The sequence below is a fragment of the Protopterus annectens genome, chromosome 3.part0 (genome assembly GCF_019279795.1).
Source record: "Protopterus annectens isolate FY-2018-M chromosome 3.part0, PAN1.0, whole genome shotgun sequence".
NCBI classification, from domain to species: Eukaryota; Metazoa; Chordata; order Ceratodontiformes; family Protopteridae; genus Protopterus; species Protopterus annectens.
Genome location: NC_056731.1, coordinates 852,004,527 through 852,027,355, shown reverse-complemented (window position 1 = coordinate 852,027,355; position 22,829 = coordinate 852,004,527). Strand labels below are relative to the sequence as shown.

The 22,829-nt window shown below is 41.1% G+C and overlaps 1 protein-coding gene across 1 annotated transcript in view; it reads right to left on the bottom strand.

Annotated features, from left to right (window-relative positions):
* Positions 1 to 22,829, bottom strand: part of PHLPP1 (PH domain and leucine rich repeat protein phosphatase 1) — a 1,852,281-nt gene that overhangs the window by 698,448 nt on the left and 1,131,004 nt on the right. Inside the window, 1 exon segment of the mRNA XM_044065187.1 lies at positions 4,478 to 4,573. Coding sequence (XP_043921122.1) covers positions 4,478 to 4,573 — 96 coding nt within the window.

Genomic DNA, 22,829 nt, shown 5'->3' with positions numbered 1-22,829 from the left:
TCTTACATACAAGACTGGAAAAGGAAATAGTGTCTTAAATGGAAGAAATGAAACATTTAAGAAAGTACCTGGGTAATGCTGAAAGAATGGAGGAATGACTGGGTACAGACAGAGAAAGAGAGGAAAAGAAGTCCAACCAGGGGTGTGGCAATGGCAAAGAGCTCGAATGTGGAGGATATGTATAAGGATTACTGGAATTAGACATTCAAAACATTTAAGAAAGTTAGAGGGCAACGTGGAGTAAACAGGAGAACTGGTTGCACTATAAAAACATTAAAAGTTATTAGTCAAGAGAAAATGGCAGAGCAAAAGATACAGAATTTGACTGCAGAACAGCAGCAGATGGTACAGAGAAAGGGATGCATTGGGACAATGAAGAGAGATGTTGGGGAAAGGAAGAGGGGAGTGCAAGGAGGAATAACTTTGGGAGACTGCAATCCAGATAGTCAAAGAATAGGGGATGGCTGTTCTAGAACAGTGTATAATCAGCTATATATACATTTCACTGATACTAAGATACACCTCTCAGATCATTTAAATATAGTTAACATTATCAGAGTTTGTTGGATCTTTGTGAAAAAGACCAATAAAAAGCAAATATAATGGAAATGCCAGGAAGAAAGAAGTTTTGGGGGTAAAGGTGATGGAGTTATGGTGGGAATATATAAAAAGATAGTGGAACTTGAAAGCTAGAAAATGGATGGCAAGTGAAAGGAAAAGAAAAAGTAAAGAAAAATACTGAGACATCAGCTAGAGGTTAGCAGAGGTAAAGACACAGGAAAATGCTCAGTAGAATGGAATTTCTAAGAAGGAAAGTCAAGAATATGTAGAAGTACTTCGTATGGATGCTAAAAACGGAAACAATACAAGGCACAAAACAGGGGGTAGAAATATGGAAATTAAATGTTTCTATGAAAATCATATGGCTTGACTCAAAAACAGAAAGGAATACAAAGAAATATGAGAATGGTAAACGATAAAATTATATGGTTGGATAAGTATATCACAGAAGGAGAGACGCATGAAAACAGCAGAGAAAGACATGTTAGTTAAAGGGTATAACAATGAATATTGCAAAACGGTCAAGAATGAATTCAGTAAAGATATTGTCAGATTTAACATTGGGCCCACAGGGTACAAATGAATGTGGATGATGAAAATAGTAAGAGTGGTAGTGGTCCTCCAAAACAAAGGGGATAATCTGGAAACAAGAAGTTTTAAAACCATCGCATGAAATGTTAATGCCACAATTTAGCAAAAATAATGGACTCAAGGCTGTAAAAATGTTTAACAGAAATTACTGATCAAGCAGAAATCAATAAATACTATATTACTTAGAAATGAAAAGACAGGCAAGACAATATTCTTGATTATTTTAAAAAGTCTCTAACACACAGCACACACAGGGTTAACAGCGTAGCCATACTGCAAAAACCTGATACCCTTCCAAGTAACCATTTGAGCTTAGCTTCCTGTGAGAAGCTACAGATGGGATAAGATCTAGAGAAAACTTTAGAAATATGGTCAAAGCTTCACACCAGATCAGGAAAAAAGGTATACATGGAGAAGTATCAGGGGTTTAGAAAGCAGTGGAGGGAAAAAGCTAGAGTTGTATGTCATTTGTTTTGCTTTTACTGGTGATGGAAGTATTGACTAGGAGGGTAAGAGCAAAACAGAAAGCAGTTAAACTTGTGAAGGAAAGACCCCCCCCCAGTATGTTCAATAATGAGTGCATTGTGCTATCAAACATCAGTGACTACTGCTATTGCAGAAGTGCCAAGAGTTAGCACTACTGCAACAGCAAATATATTATTGGCGACAACACACTAGCAGAGATACCAGAAGAGATCAAAACTGCAGGGCATGCAAGCTAACACATTTGTAATGGATGTAGCCTAGTACACAACGAAGGGGGGGTTACTGTGCATGTAAGCTGATGAGACAAGTTAAATGTTCAGCTAATAAAGAAAATTCACCTGCAGATGAGTGGTAATACAGTAGAGAGTCAATTATCCGAATTTCAATTATCAGAAACATCAATTATCAGAACCAGCCTTCCAAAGTGTGCGAGTAGGAAAAATCAAACTCTGAATATGTAAACATTATACATATTTGCTTGAGCATATTTTTTGAGTTTGTAGCCAGCTCGTGTGTGAAAAATATTCTTTATTATCCACTGGAATTGCTGAATGGTTGAAAAGTGTATTCCTGCGTGCAGAAAAAAAACAAGATTTTACATGTTTTTTTTTATACGCTTCAATCATATGTTTGATTATCCAAACAATTCGATTATCCAAACTACCTTAGGCCCCAATTAGTTTGGATAATTGACTCTCGACTATTACTTCCTTCTTGGGTTATTGAGTAGACCTTCATGAGTTTCTTTCAGTACTTATATGCAGAGCTGGGTTTGGGAGCCCAAGTGCGTCTGTGGAGAAGGTAGTACTCACTTTTAATTTCCTCAATTAAGTGTCGAGTCAAAAGGTAGTTCTGATGGCATTTATCTCACACAGAGTTTTAGATCAAATCATTTGCTGCTGGAAGGAGGGGCACATTCTCTAAGCTTGAGGAGTATCCAGACAAATCTACCAGAGATTCAAGTATCACCTTTCTCAGATTAAGTTTATATTGTTGAATGGATGCCTTATTCACTTGCATCATGGACCAATAAAGATTTAAGATGACATGATCACTAATTTCAGTTTTAAATGCAAATTGCAAACTGAAGATGGGGATTTAAGCAGCTCACTTACAGAAGGCCATGCAGCGGGTGATTCACACCATCTACAGGAGGGTATCTGTTAGGGAGCAAGGACCCATGCTGTTTAGAAGGCCATTCTGTTGAAGTGGTATGACTAGCAGAAGTGGCTGTGGCAATGGTAGGTCTAAATGTAGAAAATAAATCTAACGGAACTGTGAAGACTACCTGTGGGATGTCTTATCAGCTACTAAGTTCCAGATGTTACAGTGATTATTATTGTGGTGACAGTCTTCAAGGCGAGAGGGGGAAATGTTAAGCATTTATTCGAGGTAAGAAATGCACAGTAAAGCATGCAGGCTCTTCTACTGCCATAACTGCATGTCCTATCTATAAAGCAGAGTCCAGGTATTTAGGAAAGAATGAAAGGATTAAGTGTATGAAGCACAGATTTTGTTGTAACAGCATGGAGCTGCTCAGACAGATTATTACACAGGATATTGTCCTGAAACAGAGTATACAGCTGTGATTTAACATTTTTTCTTAGCAGGGCACTAAGGAGTCCATTCAGCTTCAGGTGTCAACATAATTATGGTCCAGGCCAGTGTGGAAGAAGCAAATTTAGAATGATTAACTGTTTATGCAGAGGTGCAGACATACATGAATTAAAATAAGTATATATGTGAGGGTATTACAGATCATGCTCCCACAAACTATATACAAGACAGTGATTCAATTTATGCATTACAGGGGAGTGAAAAGCAAAGGATAGCATTAAAGCTAATACAAATGTCAGGTGCATCAGGAGAAAATTTCCCCAACATATTACATTCCATTGCTGTCCAGCTAACCAGTTTTTCACTGGATTATGATGAGCGTTTCTGACAAGCACCATGTTTAAGAAGAAATGTGATGAATAAATTTTGCTTTAAGAGGTAATGAGCCCTCCTTCCTGCCAGAAAGGAGGTTAGATACAACACTTACATTTTCTTCTGAAAAGGAAAACTGTGGTCCTCAGCTGGAGACACTACAGATCAAGTAGACCAAAGCAGCAGCTTAACTGACAGACTTGCTGAAAGTGGTTTCATCAGAGTATTACATAACAGTACATCAGGAAAAACTTGTGCAACTGACGGCTCAGGTATTTGTAAAACACTACCCTGTGATGCTGAAAAACATACTACTTTGCTGTGAAGATAAAAAAGGAAAACTCATTACCTTTATAACAGGGGCCAACAGCATTATTTTTTGTATTATTTTTACCCCAGTGCCTACCAACCATCAAGCCTGCCCTCCATTATATTCTGCACTGTCCAAACAGGGCTGCCATCCACGCAGCCATGGGTGGGGTATGAGCTCTTGCTGACATCCCATCAATGACATTTTCATTTATGCTTAACCCCAATCTCTGATGGAGGCATGAACACCCGGGTTACTGCAAGGGACACACATGCTTTTCTATCCATGTTTGCCTCTACCTCTCACAAGTGACAAGGTCTACCATCACCCAGTATGGCACCCACATCTTCCTCACACCCGCTTCCTGCATCATGACCAGACACCAGTGGGAGTACTGTCAGGTGAATAAACCAGATATTTCAAACCTGCTTTGTTCAAACTATGCTAGAGAACACCAGCGGAGTTCACATTTTTATTTTTTAAATGGAGTCAGAGGGCACTTAGCTGTATTTTTCTTTAATTTATAAACAACCATTCATGGATGCAATGAGCAATTAAAGGCGCAAAGTAGTAGTTTCTCATCTTCTGTAATTCACTCACCGTGCCGGCAGTTCACAAATGAAATTGTGGCTAATGTCCAAGACTTCCAGCCTTCTGCATTCACACACCCACTCAGGCAAGTTCTCCAGCTGGTTCCTGTAAAAAAAACAAGTTAACAAAATATTTTAGTGTTACAAGGTCAGTGAGAAGGAAACATAATAGAAATAAAATGTTAAGTTATAAAACTATTAGCAGGCCATCTCCGAACCTTGTACATGAAGAACAGTAAAGTACAGTTGTGTACACTTACCATAAATGTAGATGTTCGAGTGTATTCACTGTTGCAGTCATTACATTTGGGTTATTGCCTGCAGGTAGCCCTCAGCTGGCCTGAATACCAGAGTCTTGGATCCCTGCATCGGATGCTGTCTCTTCTTCCATGACGTCAGGTGTATAAAACATGCAGCCGATGCCATTACATCAGTTTTTCTTGCCCCAGATGTCAGATGCCCCCACAAAGTGAAGCAATTATATGTTATGTTATACATCCATCAAAAAGCAAATACACCAGAAAGCTTAAAACAAGAAGTGAAGGTAGAGCCAAGAGAAGTCAGGGGGCTGGAAGGAGGGTAACCAGGACTGCAACAGTGAATACACTCTAATATCTACATTTATGGTAAGTATACACAGCTGTACTATGTTCTTCGCATTTCACTGTTGCAGTCATTACATTTGGGTTGATTCCCAAAGCTAAGGAAGGGAGGAGGAAGTTAGAGAGCATTAGAGACAGCTGTTAAACCCTGCAAAACTGCAGTGGCAAAACCATCTCTGGATTTAGAAAAAATAGGCATGTGGTAATGCTTGGTGAAGGTATGTACAGAGCTCCAGGTAGCAGCTTCTAGGATATCCCCGGTAGGGACCCCTCTGAGAAAGGCTGTAGAGGTAGATGCAGCCCTGGTGGAATGTAATCTTATCCCCTGTGGGGTAGGTTTTCCATGGTGCTTATAGCAGAAATGAATGCAATGGGCTATCCATTTAGAAATGGTTTGCTTTGAAATGGCCTTCCCCTCTGCCCCTGCAGCAAAGCCAACTAGCAGCTGTTCAGATTTTCTGAGATGCTTAGTCCTGTCCAAATAAAATCTAAATTGTCTGTGCACGTCCAAAGAGTGCAGAATTCATTCTCCTTTGTTTTGTGGATTTGGGAAAAAGGTAGGCAAATGAATGGACTGATTTATGGCCACACTAGACACCACCTTTGGCATAAAGGAAGGATTGGTCCTGAGGGAAACCCTGTCTGACTGGAAGATAATGAAGGGCTCGACTGCCATGAGGGCCTGTAATTGAGACACTCTTCTTGCTGAAGTGATGGCTAGAAGGAAGGCTGTTTTTCAAGAAAGGAATTTCAACTCTGCAGTTGCAGCTGGTTCAAATGGAGGGAGAGTGAGCTTTTCCAATACAAAGTTAAGGTCCCAAGGCTGGAGTAGGGGCTCACCTGGGGGGGGGGGTCTTAAATTTTTAGCCCCTCTGAGGAATTGCTTTAACAGGGGGTGAGAGAAGAGGGGTGGTTCAGTATTATAATGTGCTGAAATTGCAGAGGCATGTATTTTAATTGACGAGAAGGATAGGCCCTTGTGGAGCACTTCTGTTAAGTACTGCAGAATATGAGGTAAACTGAGCACCGTAGTGCCCAAACCCTGGGCCTGGCTCCAGAACAGTATCTTTTCCACTTTTCAGCATAGGATGTTCTAGTACTAGGTCTCCTCGCTTCCAGAATGACATCTAGCACCTGCTTACTGAGGGATGCTATTGGAGAGCTCAAGGAATTGGCCAGTCTGCAAGGTTCAGGGTTTGAAGCTGATGGTGCAGAATCTGGCCCGCCTGCTGGGACAGCAGGAAAGGCGTCTGAGGTAGGTGCCATGGATCCAGCCGTATCATGCTGCGCAAGGGGGGGGGGGGTACCAGTGCTGGCAAGGCCAGGCTGGTGCAATAAGTATTGTCTTTGGTTTGTCCTGTTTGATCTTTAGCATAACCTTCGCGAGGAGAGGCAGAGGGGGAAAGGCATAAACAGAGAGGCTTTCCTAGGGAAAGAACAGGGCATCCACTTTGATTTTGAGGAGTCCTTCTGCAGAATTTGTCCAACTGGTAGTTCTGGGGGGAGGCAAACAGGTCTATCTCTGGAGTCCCCCATGTGTTCCTCAAGAGGTTGAATATTTTTGATTCCAGTTTCCATTCGTGTGGGTCCATGAGAGTTCTGCTTAGGTCGACTGCCAGTGAATTTAGCTTACCTGGCAGGAACTGAGCTTGTAGGTGCACTTGGTAGCTCAAGGCTGTGTTCCACAGAGCCATGGTTAGTCTGCAGAGAGGGTACAAGTGGGTTCCCCCCTGTTTGTTTATGTACCACATAATTGTGGTGTTATCTGTCTTTAGCAATAATTGTCCTGGAAGGATGTGGTCCTTGAAGGCTGTCAGGGAATTCTGTACAGCTAACATTTCGTTTTGGTCGATATGCAGGTGCATCTGACTCTGGTTCGATTTGCCCTGAATGCACTGCCCTGCCAAGTGAGCCCCCCATGCATAGTCTGATCCGTTTGTTAGGGTTTGAGCGGCAGGGGGTAGATTGACAGGGAGCCCCTTGTTGAGGTGGCAGGCCTCTGCCCACCAAAGGAACTCTGTCTTTATACAAGAAATGATAGGAATAATTGATTCCAGGTCCTGAGAATGTTGACACCATAGGCTTTTTAGACACCATTGTAGTTCCTCATATGCAGTCTTGCGTATGGAATTAGTAGAATGCAAGAGGCCATGAACCTCAGGGCTTGCAAAATTTTCCTTGCAGATAGCTTGGTCTTTGTGGTCAGTAGTTTGAAGTAGGTTGTCAAATAAACTTGTTTCTCTGGCATGAGGTAAGCCATCTGGGAAGTTGTGTTCAACCTTGCTCCCAGTAATACAATCTGGTGGCAGGGTACCAGATGAGATTTCTTTTCGTTTATGGTGTACCCCAGCGAGGTTAGAAGTTTCTTCACGAATGCCAGATGTTTTAATAGCATGTCCTGGCTTTCTGCCTGAATCAGACAATCGTCCAGAGGTATGGGTATATTTCAATATTTCTCTGCCTGCAAAATGCAATGGCTGGAGCTAGACAGTTTGTGAATACCCTGGGCACAGTAGATAAGCCAAAGGGAAGTGCAGAGAACTGATAGTGCATGGAGCCTGCTCTGAAGCGTAGGTATTTCCTGCAAGATTCCCTTATTGGAATGTGCAGGTAAGCTTCCTTTAAGTCTAAGGTTGCCAACCAGGCATCTTTGCCTAGCATAGGAAGCAGCTGTTGAAGTGTTAGCATTTTGAATTTTGGGATTACCAAAAAGGTGTTTAGAATAGAGAGGTCCAGGGATAGGATGGCAGGAGACGTCTTTTCTGGGTACCAGGAAAAGTCTTGAATAAAAACCTTGTCCCCTTTCTTCTGCTGGGACAGGTTGAATAGCCCTGATACTTAGAGAGAGAACCTGCTGTTGAGCCTCTGCCCACTGATTTGGGGGTAGATCTGGCCAACCGTTTGGGGTTGGTAGGGTGTGGAAGTGGAATCTGTATCCTTGGAAAACTATATTTAAAATCCATCTGTCCTGGGTAATGAGTTCCCAGTTTTTTGCATGCAGGGCAAGCTTTCCTACTAAGGGAGCAGGCAGTTGAGCAGGGCTTGGAAGGGTTAAGGTTAAGTCATCGTGACATTTTTCTGTAGGGGGGTGCCTTACTACTTCCTGCTTTGGAAGTGGGGAGCCCCCCACTGCTTAGGCCTGTGTGTAGCCTAAGATTGTAACCTAGGTGGTCTGCTGTTCCTGGGTTTGGACTGAGAAGGCCTGGAAGAGACTGCAAAGGACCAATTCTTTGAAGACCAATGCCTACTAAATCTGGGAGGCTGTACTTGCAGGAAATCTAACAGTTTGCATCAATTTAGTTTTTTCCTCCTTTTTAAGGACTTCTTCTGCTTTGCTGCCAAACAGGCGGTCTTGGTTTAAATGAGCATCCAGCAATTTAGCTTTAACATGATCTGGCAAGTTTTGTTCCTTAAGCCAAGCATGCTTTCTAAGTACAGACCCAGTGACAGCAGCCCTGCAAGATGCTTTTAAAGAGTCAAAACCACACTGCAAAGTATGTTTACCAACTTGTTCAGCAGAATGCATTAAATCCTGTAATTCTTTATGTTCAGCACAGTCAGGAATCAACATAATTTTCTGTTTAAGTAGTTCCATACTATGCTGCTGACACTTTAACGTATGAACCTGGCAATTTAAGGCCCTAATGGCTAAAGTAGCAGAAGTGTATACCTTTTCTTACCCCATCTGTCCAAGACCCTAGAATCTCTATCAGAGGAGGCAAGGTTTTTGGCAGCAGTAGCCTTAATGCCCTTTGGTCCTTGGGAAAAGGTCTCTGGATCAGCAGTAGGATTCTTGAAGAGGAACCTGTGAGAGTCAGGTACTCTGCAATACCTGTCAGGTTTTCTGGGAGCTGGAGGTAAAGTGTCTGGGGCCAGGCTAGATTCCAAGAAGGCATCATCTACAATGTCTAGAACAGGAGGGATAGTTAAAGGCCTGTGTTCCCTAAGCCTCTTTTTGGAGTCAGAGTAATCCTGGCTTTCCCAGCGGAAATGCTTCCTAACAGTGTGCAAGGTTTCACCAAAAGAAAAATCTTCTGGAGGGGAAGCAGAAGTCATGGAATCCTCTGCATCAGAATCCTAATAGGTAGATAAGGGCAAATCCTGGTAATCAGAAGAAACAGAAATGTCAGAATCCTGACCAGAAGAATCAGAAGGAAAATCAGTTCTAGGTCTCTTAGAGGGGGAAAGCTGGCTTCCCCCAATTAAAGTAATAAGGTCTTCAGCCATTCTAAGCATTTGTATTATAGGCATATGGGCCTGACCATGCGGTTTGGACATCAGTTTTCTAGGAGTGGGTCGAGTTTTAGGCTTGGATGAAGAAGATGGCATCAGTTTAAATTGCAAATCTGTAAGCCTGAATATACCCTCAGAAGCCGGTGCCTGCACAGCAGTTCTGGAACCATCCAAGATAGAGACATCCGCAAGTTCCACAGTCAAAGAAGCATCTCATGGCATACTGGACTCCAAATGAGTCTCAGTAGGGGCCTGTGAATCTGAAGTAGCGGGTATCAGGGGCTGCGAAAGCTCCTCACTGAGTACCAACGAACTGGTGACTAGCTTAACGGAAGCATCGGCGGCAGTTTTGGACCTATGCGGTCTGTCCCTGTCTCTATCCTTACGTTTTTTCCAGAATATCGGTATCGGATGGCTTACTGAAGCCATTTCTGGATGGTTAAACAGAGTACCAAAATAACTTGTTGCGAAAATAGACAGACGAATAGTTCGGGGGTTGAATTAGGCACAAAACCGACAGCGAGGGACATCATGGTCTGGGCCTAAGCAAGGAATGCAGTATGAATGAAAATCTTTGATGTATTTGCTTTCCACAGGTAAGACAATTGTTAACTTTTACTGACATCGGTTAAGAGCAAGAAAAAGAATCCCCAATGGGGGTACTTAGCACTTCGGTTCTGAAACTCGAAAACGAAAATATCACGAGTCAGCCGACCGGCACTTGAGAACTGCTTCTGCTTCGGGCACCGTGCGGCCAGAAAGACTGATGTAATGGCGTCGGCTGCATGTTTTATACCCCTGACGATCTGACGTCATGGAAGAGACAGCATCCGACGCAGGAATCCAATACTCTGGTATTCAGGCCGGCTGAGGGCTGCCTGCAGTCAGATAACCCAAACGTAATGACTGCAACATTGAAACACGAAGAATATCCCTACAAAAGGATCCTGCTTCCTTCTCACCATGCAAATACTGCAATCAGTCCCATCATACAATCAGTACAATAAAACTGCAATCAGTCCCATCAAACAACCAGTACCATAAAAACTACTGTCAGCCTTTCTTTACTTAAAATCTTTTGAGCTAGGACCTAGAAAAAAGCTTCCTGGACTCTTTTGGTACTCTGGTATCACTGAAACTCTCAGTGTAAGATGATTATCTAAACTACTGCAACATCTAAACAGCAAACCAAAAAAAAATAAATTCAGTAGGTCAAAAACTACATGCAGCTTCCACACTGATAATTAAGCAAAATACATTAAAAGTTAAAGACAGATGCCAACAAGAAATTTCACTTATTTACTTGGCAAAAACAAGCAGAACTTCTACACTTATTTGAGGCACAAAGTGACAAAAATAACTTTTTTTAACAACATATACATTTCGTAATAAAGACATCAAGTTTTCATATTAATCAAGTCTGTATCTTCTTGAGCTAAATCCACTAAGTGGCTAAGGCCACACTGTCACAGCTGCTAAATTAAATGTACTTACCAGTAATGAAAATGAGAAACCATATGTTACACACTTGTGCTAAACCCCACTGTTTTTCAATGAAAATGGGTAAATCAAAGGGCATAAACTTGTGCTAACTCCCACTGGTCTTCTACCAGACACTAGAAAAGATATCCAAGTCTATGTATTGCTGCAATAAATGATGCACAAAAACGTTATCTGTTCCATAACTGTTGAGCAAGTATTTACAAATTAAAGTGCATCTGTGTAAATCTTACCATAACAGGGATTTCCTGCTATGGATAGCCCAACGTCTGACCAATATACCAATGCATTTAGTTCTTCGAGGCACCATGTCTGTCACATGTATGCTCTGTGTGCAAGGCATAGGGCATAAAGGTGACATACAGGCACACACACACACACACACACACACACACACACACACACACACACACACACACACACACACACACACACACACACACACACAAACACAGAGCTGAAAATGCCCTAGGAGGGACAGAATGTCCATAGGGAAAACGTGCATGAAAAAGGAAGACAACAATGAGTCTCTCGGCCAGAAGGGCAAGAGATAGAACACAGGGGACAGGAAGTAAAGAGTGAGCAAATACTGAAAGAAACACATCTAATGTTAAGGCAAGATTTTACATAAATGTACTACATCCTCCCATACCACTGCTGCAGTATTGTTTACCCAAGGAAGAGTGCAGTGCAAGGAGCTTAAGATGAAGACTGGGAGAAGGAAGGCACAGAACAGCCCTGCCCCTGGAAATACCATTAAACTTGTAATGCTTAGTGAAAGTATTAAGAGAGGACCAAGTAGCAGCATCAAGAATGGAATCGGTATCCAGATCCTTGAAAAAAAAACACCAGAGGTGGCACCTGCCCGATGCGGCTTTACTGACAAGTAAAGACCTTTTCTATGAAAAGAACAATAAAAAGAAATGGACATAGAAATCCAGGAGGGCAAGGGTTGCTCAGGAACAGCCAAACCCAAAGTCCTGGGATGAAAGGAAACAAAAAGTTGCTCAGATTTGTGAATAATTTCATTTTCATCCAAATATCTGAGCTGTGTATGCAAATCCAAGGTGTGAAGGACCTTTGCACTGGCAAACTGTGGAGAAGGAAAAAAGAAAGGAAGATGAATAGATTGATTAAGGAGCAACTCACTGACCACCTTGGGCATAAAAAAGATTAGTACCCTCTCTGTCTGAAAAATTAAGAAAAGAGGAATGGCCATGAGAGCCTAAAATTCTGACACGCACTGGCTGAAGTGAGAGACAAAAGAAAAACAGTCTTCCAAGTACAATGCTGTAAGGAAGCTGAAGAAGCATGCTCAAAAGGAGCCAGAGCCAATTTTTCAAGTACAAAACTGAGGTCCCAGGAAGGCAGAATAGGCTTTCTGGGAGGCCTGATACAAAAGGGTGCCTTTAAGAAACTGCTTGACCTCAAAATCTAGAGGGCAGAGTAGGAATCAATGGCAGACATGCAGATGATGCTGACAGGCGTGCTTTAACTGAAGAATATGCCAACCTAGCATGGAGCAGATCACATAAAGAAGAGAACCACAGGAACCCTCCATACAGAGGACCCCGATGGCGTCAAAGGCACCAGACAGAAACTTGGTTCCATTTGGACATATATAATTTCCTGGTAGCTGCTTTTCTGGCCTCCAGCAAAAAATGAAACATGTCCTCAGAAAAGAGGTGCCTTATCACCCACAGCATCAGCTGAAGAGTAGACATGTGAAGGTAGATAAAGGTCCCTTGTCTTGTGTGAGAAGATTCATCTGGTGAGATATAACTTGTGGTGAGTGCCCCTGGCCAGGTGAGAAAGAATGGGGAACCAATGCTGTCTTTGCCAAAGGGATTCACTAGCACAATTTTGGGAGAGTCCTGCCTGATCTTGTACAAGACTTGTGGTGATGAAGGAAGGAGAGGGGAGGGAAGGCATACAGAAACATCTCCTTCCAAGGAAGACAGGACATCCACTTTCAAAGCCAGAGGACTTGGGACTCTGGATTAGAAAAGAGGAAGTTTTCTGTTCAGATGGAAGGCAAAAGATCTACCTGAAGAATACCCCCTCCAATGGATAATGCCCATGAGCACATCTCTGTGAAGAATCCATTTGTGAGCTTGTGTGCTGGACCTACTCAAGGAGTCTGCCACTAAACTGTGCTCCAAGGGAAAGTAAACTGCTTGATACTGGGATAGCTAGATCCCATACCTGAAGAGCTAGTCTGCAAAGAAGAAAGGACCTTGTGCCCTCTTGCTTGTTAACATACCACATCACTGTGATGTTATCTGTGAAACTTTTGAGAGGCTGGGATGAAAGAGGGAAAGAAAAGCTTGAAGATCCAGATGCAGAGTCCTCATTTCCTTTACTGATGTGGTCTGACCTCTGATGAGGAGGTCAGAGACCCTGAACCTTCAGGATGCACCACCCGCCTTGTCTGAGGTATCTGTAAAGATCCCCTCAGTCGAAAGTGGAGCTTGAAAAGAAAGCCCCTGGTTGAGTGAAAGTTGATGAATCCACCACTGAAGCTCGAGCTTAAGACAAGGAAGGAAAGGTACCGGGGAAGTCCAGAGGGTGGCAATGTTGAAGCCACACTGACTTGAGGTATCACTGAAGCTTCTTCATATGGAGCCTGGCAACAGGGATCATGGGAATGGTGGAAAGGTTCTATATTACGTGAGCAAATGATTAAGTGATCGAACACCTAAACATCAACCACGTAATATCAAAAGCAAAAAACAGCGAACAGCCAATTTAACACCGGGAAAGATTTCCCTTAGCCGTTCGCTGGATTTTGCCGTTTTCTCCACTGTGGAGCGATCTCGGAAATGGTACATTTAGTTAAGGGGGTGTGGGGGGCAAAGTCCCCCACTTAGTTTGGCTGTAAAGTTATTTATTTTTTTGTGGCCGATGATAACATTTCCCGGCGGTGTTCGCTATTTTGCAGTTCGATATTACAGGGTCGATGTTTAGGTGTTTGATCACCTAATCATTCGATCATGTAATATAGACCCTGGTGGAAGCCATGAAGATGAAAACCCTGAGAAGTTCCCTGGCTGTGACATCCACCAGAGGAAGAAGGGGTTGGAAAAAGGCAATTAGAGAAACAGCCTTGGAGGCAGGCAGAGATATCAGCATGGGAACTTTCTGATCTCTGCAGCCAAGGAAAATATGATCCTAAAAAGGAGTCAAAACTGACTTCTGGAAGTTTAGGGTGAACCCTAGCCTATAACAGGGAAGTAGCAAACTTGAGATCCTGAAGCAGAGTATTGGGGAAAGGAGCTTGAATAAGCAGATCATCTAGACAGGGGGGAAAAGAAAAGCAACGCCAGGAGGGAGGCAAAACAGCGAACTGAAAATGCAAGGAAGAGACACAGAAAATAAAAACTTCATGAAGAGAGGATTTACTTATTTGCATTTGTTTACTGGGATGGTCTGCTGGGCCAGAAAGTACCCATTTTCAGTGGAGGTCCAGGGAAAAAAGCTCCACAGAGAATATACAATACATTTTGAACAAACTCGGTTTGTTACAATAAAAAGTAAACAAAGTTATTGACAATGTTTCAAATGGAATTAACATTTTGTTACATTAAGAAGGCAATGCAACTACACATACATCTGTCTACTGACAGTACATGTGGATGTAGATTACTTAGGAATAGGGTGAAAAAGTGGAAGGTGGAAGGATGGAGGTAGGAAGGGTGGAATAGTGGTAGGAAGGAGAAAAATCAGGTTACAGGTTGTGAGGAACTATCACTAAAACTATCACAAAGACAGATGGGGATGTAAAGGTATGCATCCTTCAGATCTGCAGATACCAAAAAGGCTTGGAGTAAAAGGAGGAGGAAATAATGTCTGCAAAGAACATCGGAAAGGAAGGAATCTGGTCTCTAAGTTCCCTCCTTTCGTGGGACCAGAAACATTCTGGAGTAAAATCCCTTTCCCTACCTGGACAGAAGGCAAGCCTGAATGGTGCCTTGAGTCAAAACAGAGTGAAGAACCTCTGGGAAATAGCAGCACTGTTTTCAAGGTTGAGGGATGCCAGAAAAGGGAGGAAGGGATTTCCAAACCATGAAATATCCCTGATCGACAATGGCCACAATCCAGGAGTCTGAAGTGATATGTAATCAATTTGGGAGAGACAGTGACATCTGAAGGGACAAGGGAACCTGGCTGAGGGATAGGGGGAAATAAAATGTCAAACAGAATCCAGCTTTATTTTGGGAGGCAGGATTAGTAGACTTAGCAGGAGGCACATGCATAGAACTATTCTTGCCATTAGAGGACAGCGAGATTGCCTATGAATAAAAGCAGACTTAGAGGGCAATTGAGGAGAGGGAAAGGGAGATCCTGTGCCATTTTCAGTTTCTTTTTTAGGCTAACAATTATGCCTTGGAACAGTACAAGTCATGCATCAAGGTGTTCTCCAGTGGAAAATATGGGAGTACTATTTCAGTTCTTGCTAGGTTACAAGAAGGGGGTTTCAAGGGTACCCTGTAAGCAATGAGATTATGATCTGTGGGAAAAGGATAACAACATTGTACAACATTTTCTCTCTGAAGGAGAATGGATGCAAAGGCTACAATGGGTTTGTCTCCGTTTGTCATCCTATACAGAACATTACTAAGTGAGAAAGCTGCAAAAAGAAAAAGATCCACATATTCCACCTTTAGTTGCTATCGTTCAAACACTACCATGTCACCCGTCAATCCTCCCTTCATTGGTTTGCAAAATTGCATCAATAGAGTGGTAGGTGGGAGTTTATACTGTAGCAGAGATGCTTAGAGTGACCACAGTACAGCTATATGGGAACATTCTAACAGTAGACTTTGAAGAGCATTATTATTCGTAATCAACAAGGACAGTACTATAGTAATGAACTACCCCTGGGGAGTGAGATCACATAACGCCATGAAGGATAGCAATTATAAAGCCTACTCCATTCCCTTTCCAAATGGTGCTTTATAACATATGGAGAAAAGAATGGCTAGTAATCCAAAGTGGCTGCTTCACAGATAATCTTAATTAAAACATTCTTAAAGAAGGTTGCTGACATGGCTAAGTATGCCCTCACTTACCCTTCCAGTGTTTTTCTATTACCTTTAGTATTTAAAAATAAATGAATTAATTACAATTTAAAAAAGCAACAGCACCGTTTTGCAAGAAACTTTTGTGTGTGTTTACTGGTCTGCCCTCCGTCTGTCATGGAAGAAACAAAGAACTGGCTTGACTGTAGTCTTATTCTTTCTATATGTACAGCTACTAAACACAGTATCTCCCTCCCTTTGCTTTGGTGCTTAGGATAAAATATTGGAAAACTGGATGGTTTGATTCAGGGACACTTCTGAAATAATCCAGAAAAATGCATTTTACAAATGGTTAAAGTCAACTTCTCAATCAAAATTTAAATCTCCAAAGCAAGAGAATTTTCTACTAGAAAACCCAAGACGCAAAATAATTCTGTGAAACATACCTTTAAAAAGAAGTCATTGAAGAAGCACAAACTGTTAAGTAGGGAGAAATAACAGACAAATATACTTTGAGAAGTAAAGAGAAAATCAAGTACGGAGGGGCAAGGGACAAAAGAATGTGCAAACTTTCTATTTAGCACCATACGTCCATTACCATTTTTATAAATAGAACATTCTGATGCACGGTCTCTTATGATTCCTTTAAAACACACACACAAAAACACTGTCAAAAACTATCTTGGATTAACTGCAAACCCCAAAGGCTGTCAAACACCTTCATGGAATGAAATCATTTACCTTGTTACAAGGTTAACGTTCTGAAAACACTGCAAATCTGAGGAATGTACTGTGGAACCTACTTATGGACAGACACACAGACATACGCACATGCACTGTTTGGAGCTAGTCACCATCCAAACCCACTAAGGCAAAAGTGGTACCAAACTGCAGAGTTAAAAGTCAATGACTGCATAAGAAAAAAGTTATGTACTCGCCCTAACGTTCATTCTGAGTAGTTGTACTTCATTTGTCTTCAACCTGTGGGTTATGGATCCGTATCAGATCAGAGCCGGCAACTTTTACTAGCACCAGCTCCGAACTCCAAACTCCTCCCCTTACCCATAATAAAGCTCCACTGCCTTCCATCCCCAGATTGAGTTTGCTGAACCTTATACTGAGAACTCGACCTGAAAAAATTTACTTGTGACCTATAGTGCAGCCTGCAAGCTGATCATATGCCAAGGTCTGGAGGAAGGAGAGAGGGAAGGTTGAAGACAAATGAAGTACAACTACTCAGATGGAACGTTATAGTGAGTACATAACTTATTTATCTGAAGTAGTTTACTTCATTTGGTCTTCAACCTGTGGGACAGAGTCCCCAGCTACTAAAACGCCTGGGAGGCCCTCATGTAAGGATATTCCGGAGCACCGTGGAACCAAAGGACGCTCTCCTTCTGGAAGTCAAATCCAATTTGTAAGGAGAAATAAATGTATGAGATGAGGACCAAGTAGCTGCAGAACAAATATCATCCAAAGACACTCTAGACCAAAAGGCCACAAATGTAGCCATGGACCTAGTGGAATGAGCTTTCACCTGACCTGGAGGAGACATGCCTCTGTCCTTACAGACCTGCAGGACAAAACTGTAATGTTTGGCTAACATTTGGAAACACAGGGTTGTGGTACCCAACTGATATCCATAAACATTAGGGGGAATGTTTTAGTTAGTTGGGATATTTTGCAACAAGTAGAAATGTCACACAGAAAAAAACAATTGGTTAAAAACACACAAAAAAAATCTAGCAAAGCTAGACTTTCCAATTTGTGATACCTTAAACCTTTTTCTATCACAGGCAACATGGGATATATATGCAAATCACCCTTTAAGGACATCGGGTGTTTCAGCTAAATGGCAGTTCTGAATGTCCATGACTTTCTTTTAAGTCTACTTATGGACACTTTTCAGGCCAATAAAGGCAAACCCCACTACCTGAAATTGTCATTTAGCTGAAGCACCCGATATCCTTAAAGGGTGATTTGCATACATCCCATGTTGCCTCTGATACAAGAGGTTTAAGGTATCACACTGGAAAAATCTAGCTTAGCTATATTTTTCTTTTCGTGTTTTTAACCAACTGGATTTTCTACATGATTTCGTATGACAATTCCATCATTTGTGTATTTTTAACCAATTGATCCAAACTCCAAGCTCTAGATCCAAACACTACCACAAACTAATAAACAAATTCCTGAAGTTCATCACCAAGTATAGACTCAACCTAATACTTGGTGGTGATATTCACCCCAACCCTGGCCCACTCACTTCAGATACACATACCCCCTCTACTTGCAATCTAAGCTACAAACCTACAATTAATAGACCAACTAACTCTCTCCTAGTCTGTCATCTCAATATTAGAAGCATTAATAACAAGGTACATGAATTGCATGCACTTCTGGATGTCCACTCCCCTGAGATTCTCTGTTTATCTGAAACCTGGTTAAAACCTAACACTAAAGTCAATGAAGTGTTACCACCTGGGTACAACATACACAGGCTGGATCGTGCTTCGAGGAAGGGGGGTGGGGTAGCTGTACTCTATAAATCTGAGTTGAATGTCATCATAGATGTAATACAACCTCCTCAGATTAATAACTCAGAGATTCTTGCCACCAAATTGCAACTTAATAAAAATAAATGCATTAATATAATCTGTATGTACATTCCCCCAGGTAACAATATATCTACATTTGAAGATATCCTGCACTGGCTATTATGTCACAACCCCCAAGAAACCCTATTACTTGGAGACTTTAACATAGACTGGGGCACCTGTTCCTCAGTATCCCCAACCACCCATATTAACCTGCATGCATTTACACAAATCATATCCACTCCTACCAGGATAGGTAAACCCAACCAAAAAGAAAGTATACTTGACTGGGTACTCAGTCACCCCCAACTGTACACCTCTGGTACCCTCATTAATGGCTTAAGCAATCACCTTCTGACATATGTAATTAAGCACAAAACCATTAATTCCCAACAACCCTTACTCAGAAAGGTTAGAAACAATAAAAACTTTGACCCTGCCAAATTCCAACAAGAACTAAACTCATGTAATTGGTCTATTCTAAAACACCTCCCCCTTAGAGGAAGCAGTAGCATACTTTAACAACAAATTCCTTGAGATCCTTGATTTGCATGCACCTGTTCGTTCAAAGAGAACCAGGCAAAAACTGCACCATGGCTTTCTAGAGAGTCTAAACTCAAAATTACCCTTAGAAACAAAGCATGGGCTTTATGGCGTTCTTCTAAAGACCCTCAAGATCACATTAAATACAGGCAATCTAGGAACGAAACAAAAAAATCAATTTTACAAGACAAAAAACAATACTACTGTAATTTACAGACAGTAAATTACAATAACCCTCAGAAGTTTTGGGCAGGTTTAAATAATCTACCACATCCTGGACAAACTTCAACCCCAATCCCTGCTACTACTATTGATAAAACCCCTGAAAATGTTTCTGATAGTTTTAACCAATTCTTTACTGAGACGATTCAAGCCCTAGCTAGCCAACAACCTCCTAGCTCCTCTGGTCCTGAAAGTAGCACCCCTAAAAACCTACTCGCGTTCAGCTTCCAACCAGTCGCCACTTCACTTATCCGTACCTTGATCATAAAATTAAAACCCACTACACTTTCTACTGATCAACTCCCTGCCGAGTACCTACAAAAATCAGCTGATGCTATTGCTTACCCCGTCTCAATACTAATCAATTGAACCATAGTAGAAGCTAAAATTCCCACCATCTGGAAAATATCCTATGTAATCCCACTTCACAAAGGAGGCAGCTCTACTGAATTCTCCAATTATAGGCCAATAGCTATACTCTCTCCACTTGCAAAGATTATGGAAAAATGTATTCAAAGACAACTCATGCACCACCTAATCCAAAATCGCCTTATGGCAGACACTCAGCATGGCTTCCGCCCTCATCACAGCACTACTTCAGCCCTCCTAGCCTTTACTAACACCATAAATCATAATCGCAATAATTATATATCCTCAGCCCTCTTTTTGGATCTTTCCAAGGCAGTCGATATGGTTGATCACCAACGTTTAATCCACACCCTGCAAACATTCTGTCTAGATACTGGAGCCCTCCAATGGTTTCAATCCTACCTGAATGGTCGACAGCAGGCTGTCCTCTGGCAGAACAAACTCTCTAACCTTCTACCTAACACCCTTGGAGTACCACAAGGCTCTATACTAGGGCCCTTGCTGTTCTCCATCTTCATTAACGACCTTTATACTGTCATCCCAAAAGTCAGCTGTATCCAATATGCTGATGACTCTACTCTGATTTGCTCAGCCACATCTCCAGTAGAGTTATGGTCAGCTACCCTGACCACCTTTAATACCATAGAAAACTGGCTTTCTGAACATCATCTGATCCTAAATCCCCAAAAAACTAAAATGCTGTTATTTTCACCAACACGTAGTTCTACCGCTTTCACCTTTACCATAAACTCAAATGATGGCACAATAATCTCCCCTGACCCATCTACAAAACTATTAGGTGTCATCATAGACAATAATCTAACATTTCACCTACATGTTAACCAAACTATCAAAACCATCAATAAAAAACTAGGGTCACTTTACAGAATAAAAGCCTTCCTAACCCCTCCAGCTAAAATTGCCATAGCTTGCTCTCACCTTCTTTCAACCCTTCTGTATGCATCCCCTCTACTCTCGAATTTAAACAAGACTGTCCTTAACAAACTCTCAATTTACTAAAACCACATTGCCAGGTTTGCCACTGCGCTGCATTTTAGGACACATCATTGCATCAATCTAAATCAGCTTGGGTGGCTTGAACTACCCAGCCTAATTCAGTATAACCAACTGATTATGGCCTATAAAATCCTCTATAATCCGGACAATACTCCTGCACTTAAAAATATTATCACCCCCTATAACAATCCTAGACCGCTTCGATCCTAACAAACTACTAATTCAGACTAGCAAAATTAATAACACAGCCGGTGATTCTCTCTTTGCAAACTCTGTAAGCAGATCCTGGAACTCTCTTCCAGCTGATATTACCTTACTTTCCACCTTAGGTCAATTTAAAACTAGACTCAAACAACATTTGTCACTTAACTGGCTATGTCAATGTATCAAGCCTGGCTAACTCTCTCTAGAATGTGTAAAAATCTGTTAACCAGTTCACTGTGTAATTTAATTTAATCCTGACTTGTGCTCAGGATTAACTGTAACCTGTGGAACTTGTTTAACTTGCTTACTTATGTAATCTCTGTAAACAGTCTGTTTGTAATATGTAATGCTGGTATTATGTAATGCTGTATCTGGTTACCATTGGAGCTTTTCTCCCCGGGCCTCCGCCGAAAATGGACATGCATCCAGTCGGACTATCCCGGTCAACAAATGTAAAATAAAAAAAATAAAAATAAATAAAATTGTTTTTTTCTGTGTGACCTTTTTACTCATTGTTTTAGTTAGTTGGGAAAGTTTGCATTTTGCAGTCACCCTAATATTTATGGATATCAGCTGAGTACCACAACACTGTTTCTAGATGTTAGCCAAACATTCCAATTATGTTGTGCTGCACAACTAATCAGGGTTGGCTTTATTGGCCTGAAATTGTCATAAACAGACCTAAAAAAGTCACGGATGTTCAGAATTGATATCCTTAAAGGGTGGTTTGCATATACCCCGTGTTGCCTCTGATACAAGAGGTTTAAGGGATCACACAGTGGAAAAATCTAGCTTCGCTACATTTTTCTTTTCGTGTTTTTAACCAACTGGATTTTCTACATGACTTCGTATGACAATTCCATCATTTAAGTGACACTTACTTGCATTCTACGAACAATATAATACTACAAAAGTTTTATTCCCCAATGCTTTCAGGTATATGCTAATATCCAAATGACTCTTATAAACACCAAATACAGGCTGAAAAATATCTCAAGTATCCTTAATAAAAAATTTTTAAGGAAGCACCCCATTACTGTTTGACCTCACCCACAACCTTGCCATAATACAACACATCATTCGCAATAGGAGTAAATTAACCCCTATATGCATTTTTTCCTCTGTGATACCAATTTGATTTTTACCTAGTTTGTACTTCACCAAAAGGATTACTGCCTAAAAAGTGAATAACCTTCACGTTTAATGTTACATTTAGCTCTCATCAAATTACCATCCATTTTAATCTTACCAAATCCCTTTTTGACGCTAACTTTATCACGCTCCACTATAAACTAACATTTGAAAGAATATTTTGTTTAACCCTCCTTACCAACACCAAATATCAGATTATATTCTGAACAAGTATCTGACTCACCCCATCGTTAATGAACTCCATTTCTAATCATCCTCTTTCTACAATCCGACTATCATTTAGTAAAACAATATTAATCCACTGTACCATTTTGAGTCCCATTTCATGTCTCTTAGTTTCCCTCATGCAATCATCCTCTCACTACAACCCAGTGACTCCCATTAGAAAAACCAGTATTAATTGATACTACTGCTCTTACATAAATTATTTTTTTCTTCTCTTTGTATACAGGCCATTTATTTGATACAAATGCACTTTATCCTTTTAATGACTAGGCTACATACTTAAACTATATCCAATACTTCAGACATTTTTTACATAATGTAAATAAGTCTCATACTCAAATGTTTTGAAAGTTGTTTTATATTTAAACATGTTAGCATATCATTTCAACTTTGTAACTTTCTATGTAAAAATTCTAAAAACTTGACCAAAAATGAAAAAAACAATAACCCACTCTACCATGAACATTAAAACATTAAAAGAAGTTATGTACTCAACATTCCATCTGTGTTGTCTAGCGTCATTCATCCTTGACAGATGGGTTTGGTTCTGATTACTACAGCTTGTGCCAACCAAACACTTTCAAGCTTCACCTCTACCCAGAATCTCCCTCTCTCAATTACCTCAGATCGAGTTTGCAGAAAAAGATATCGAAACATACACAGGTTTACTACTGTAA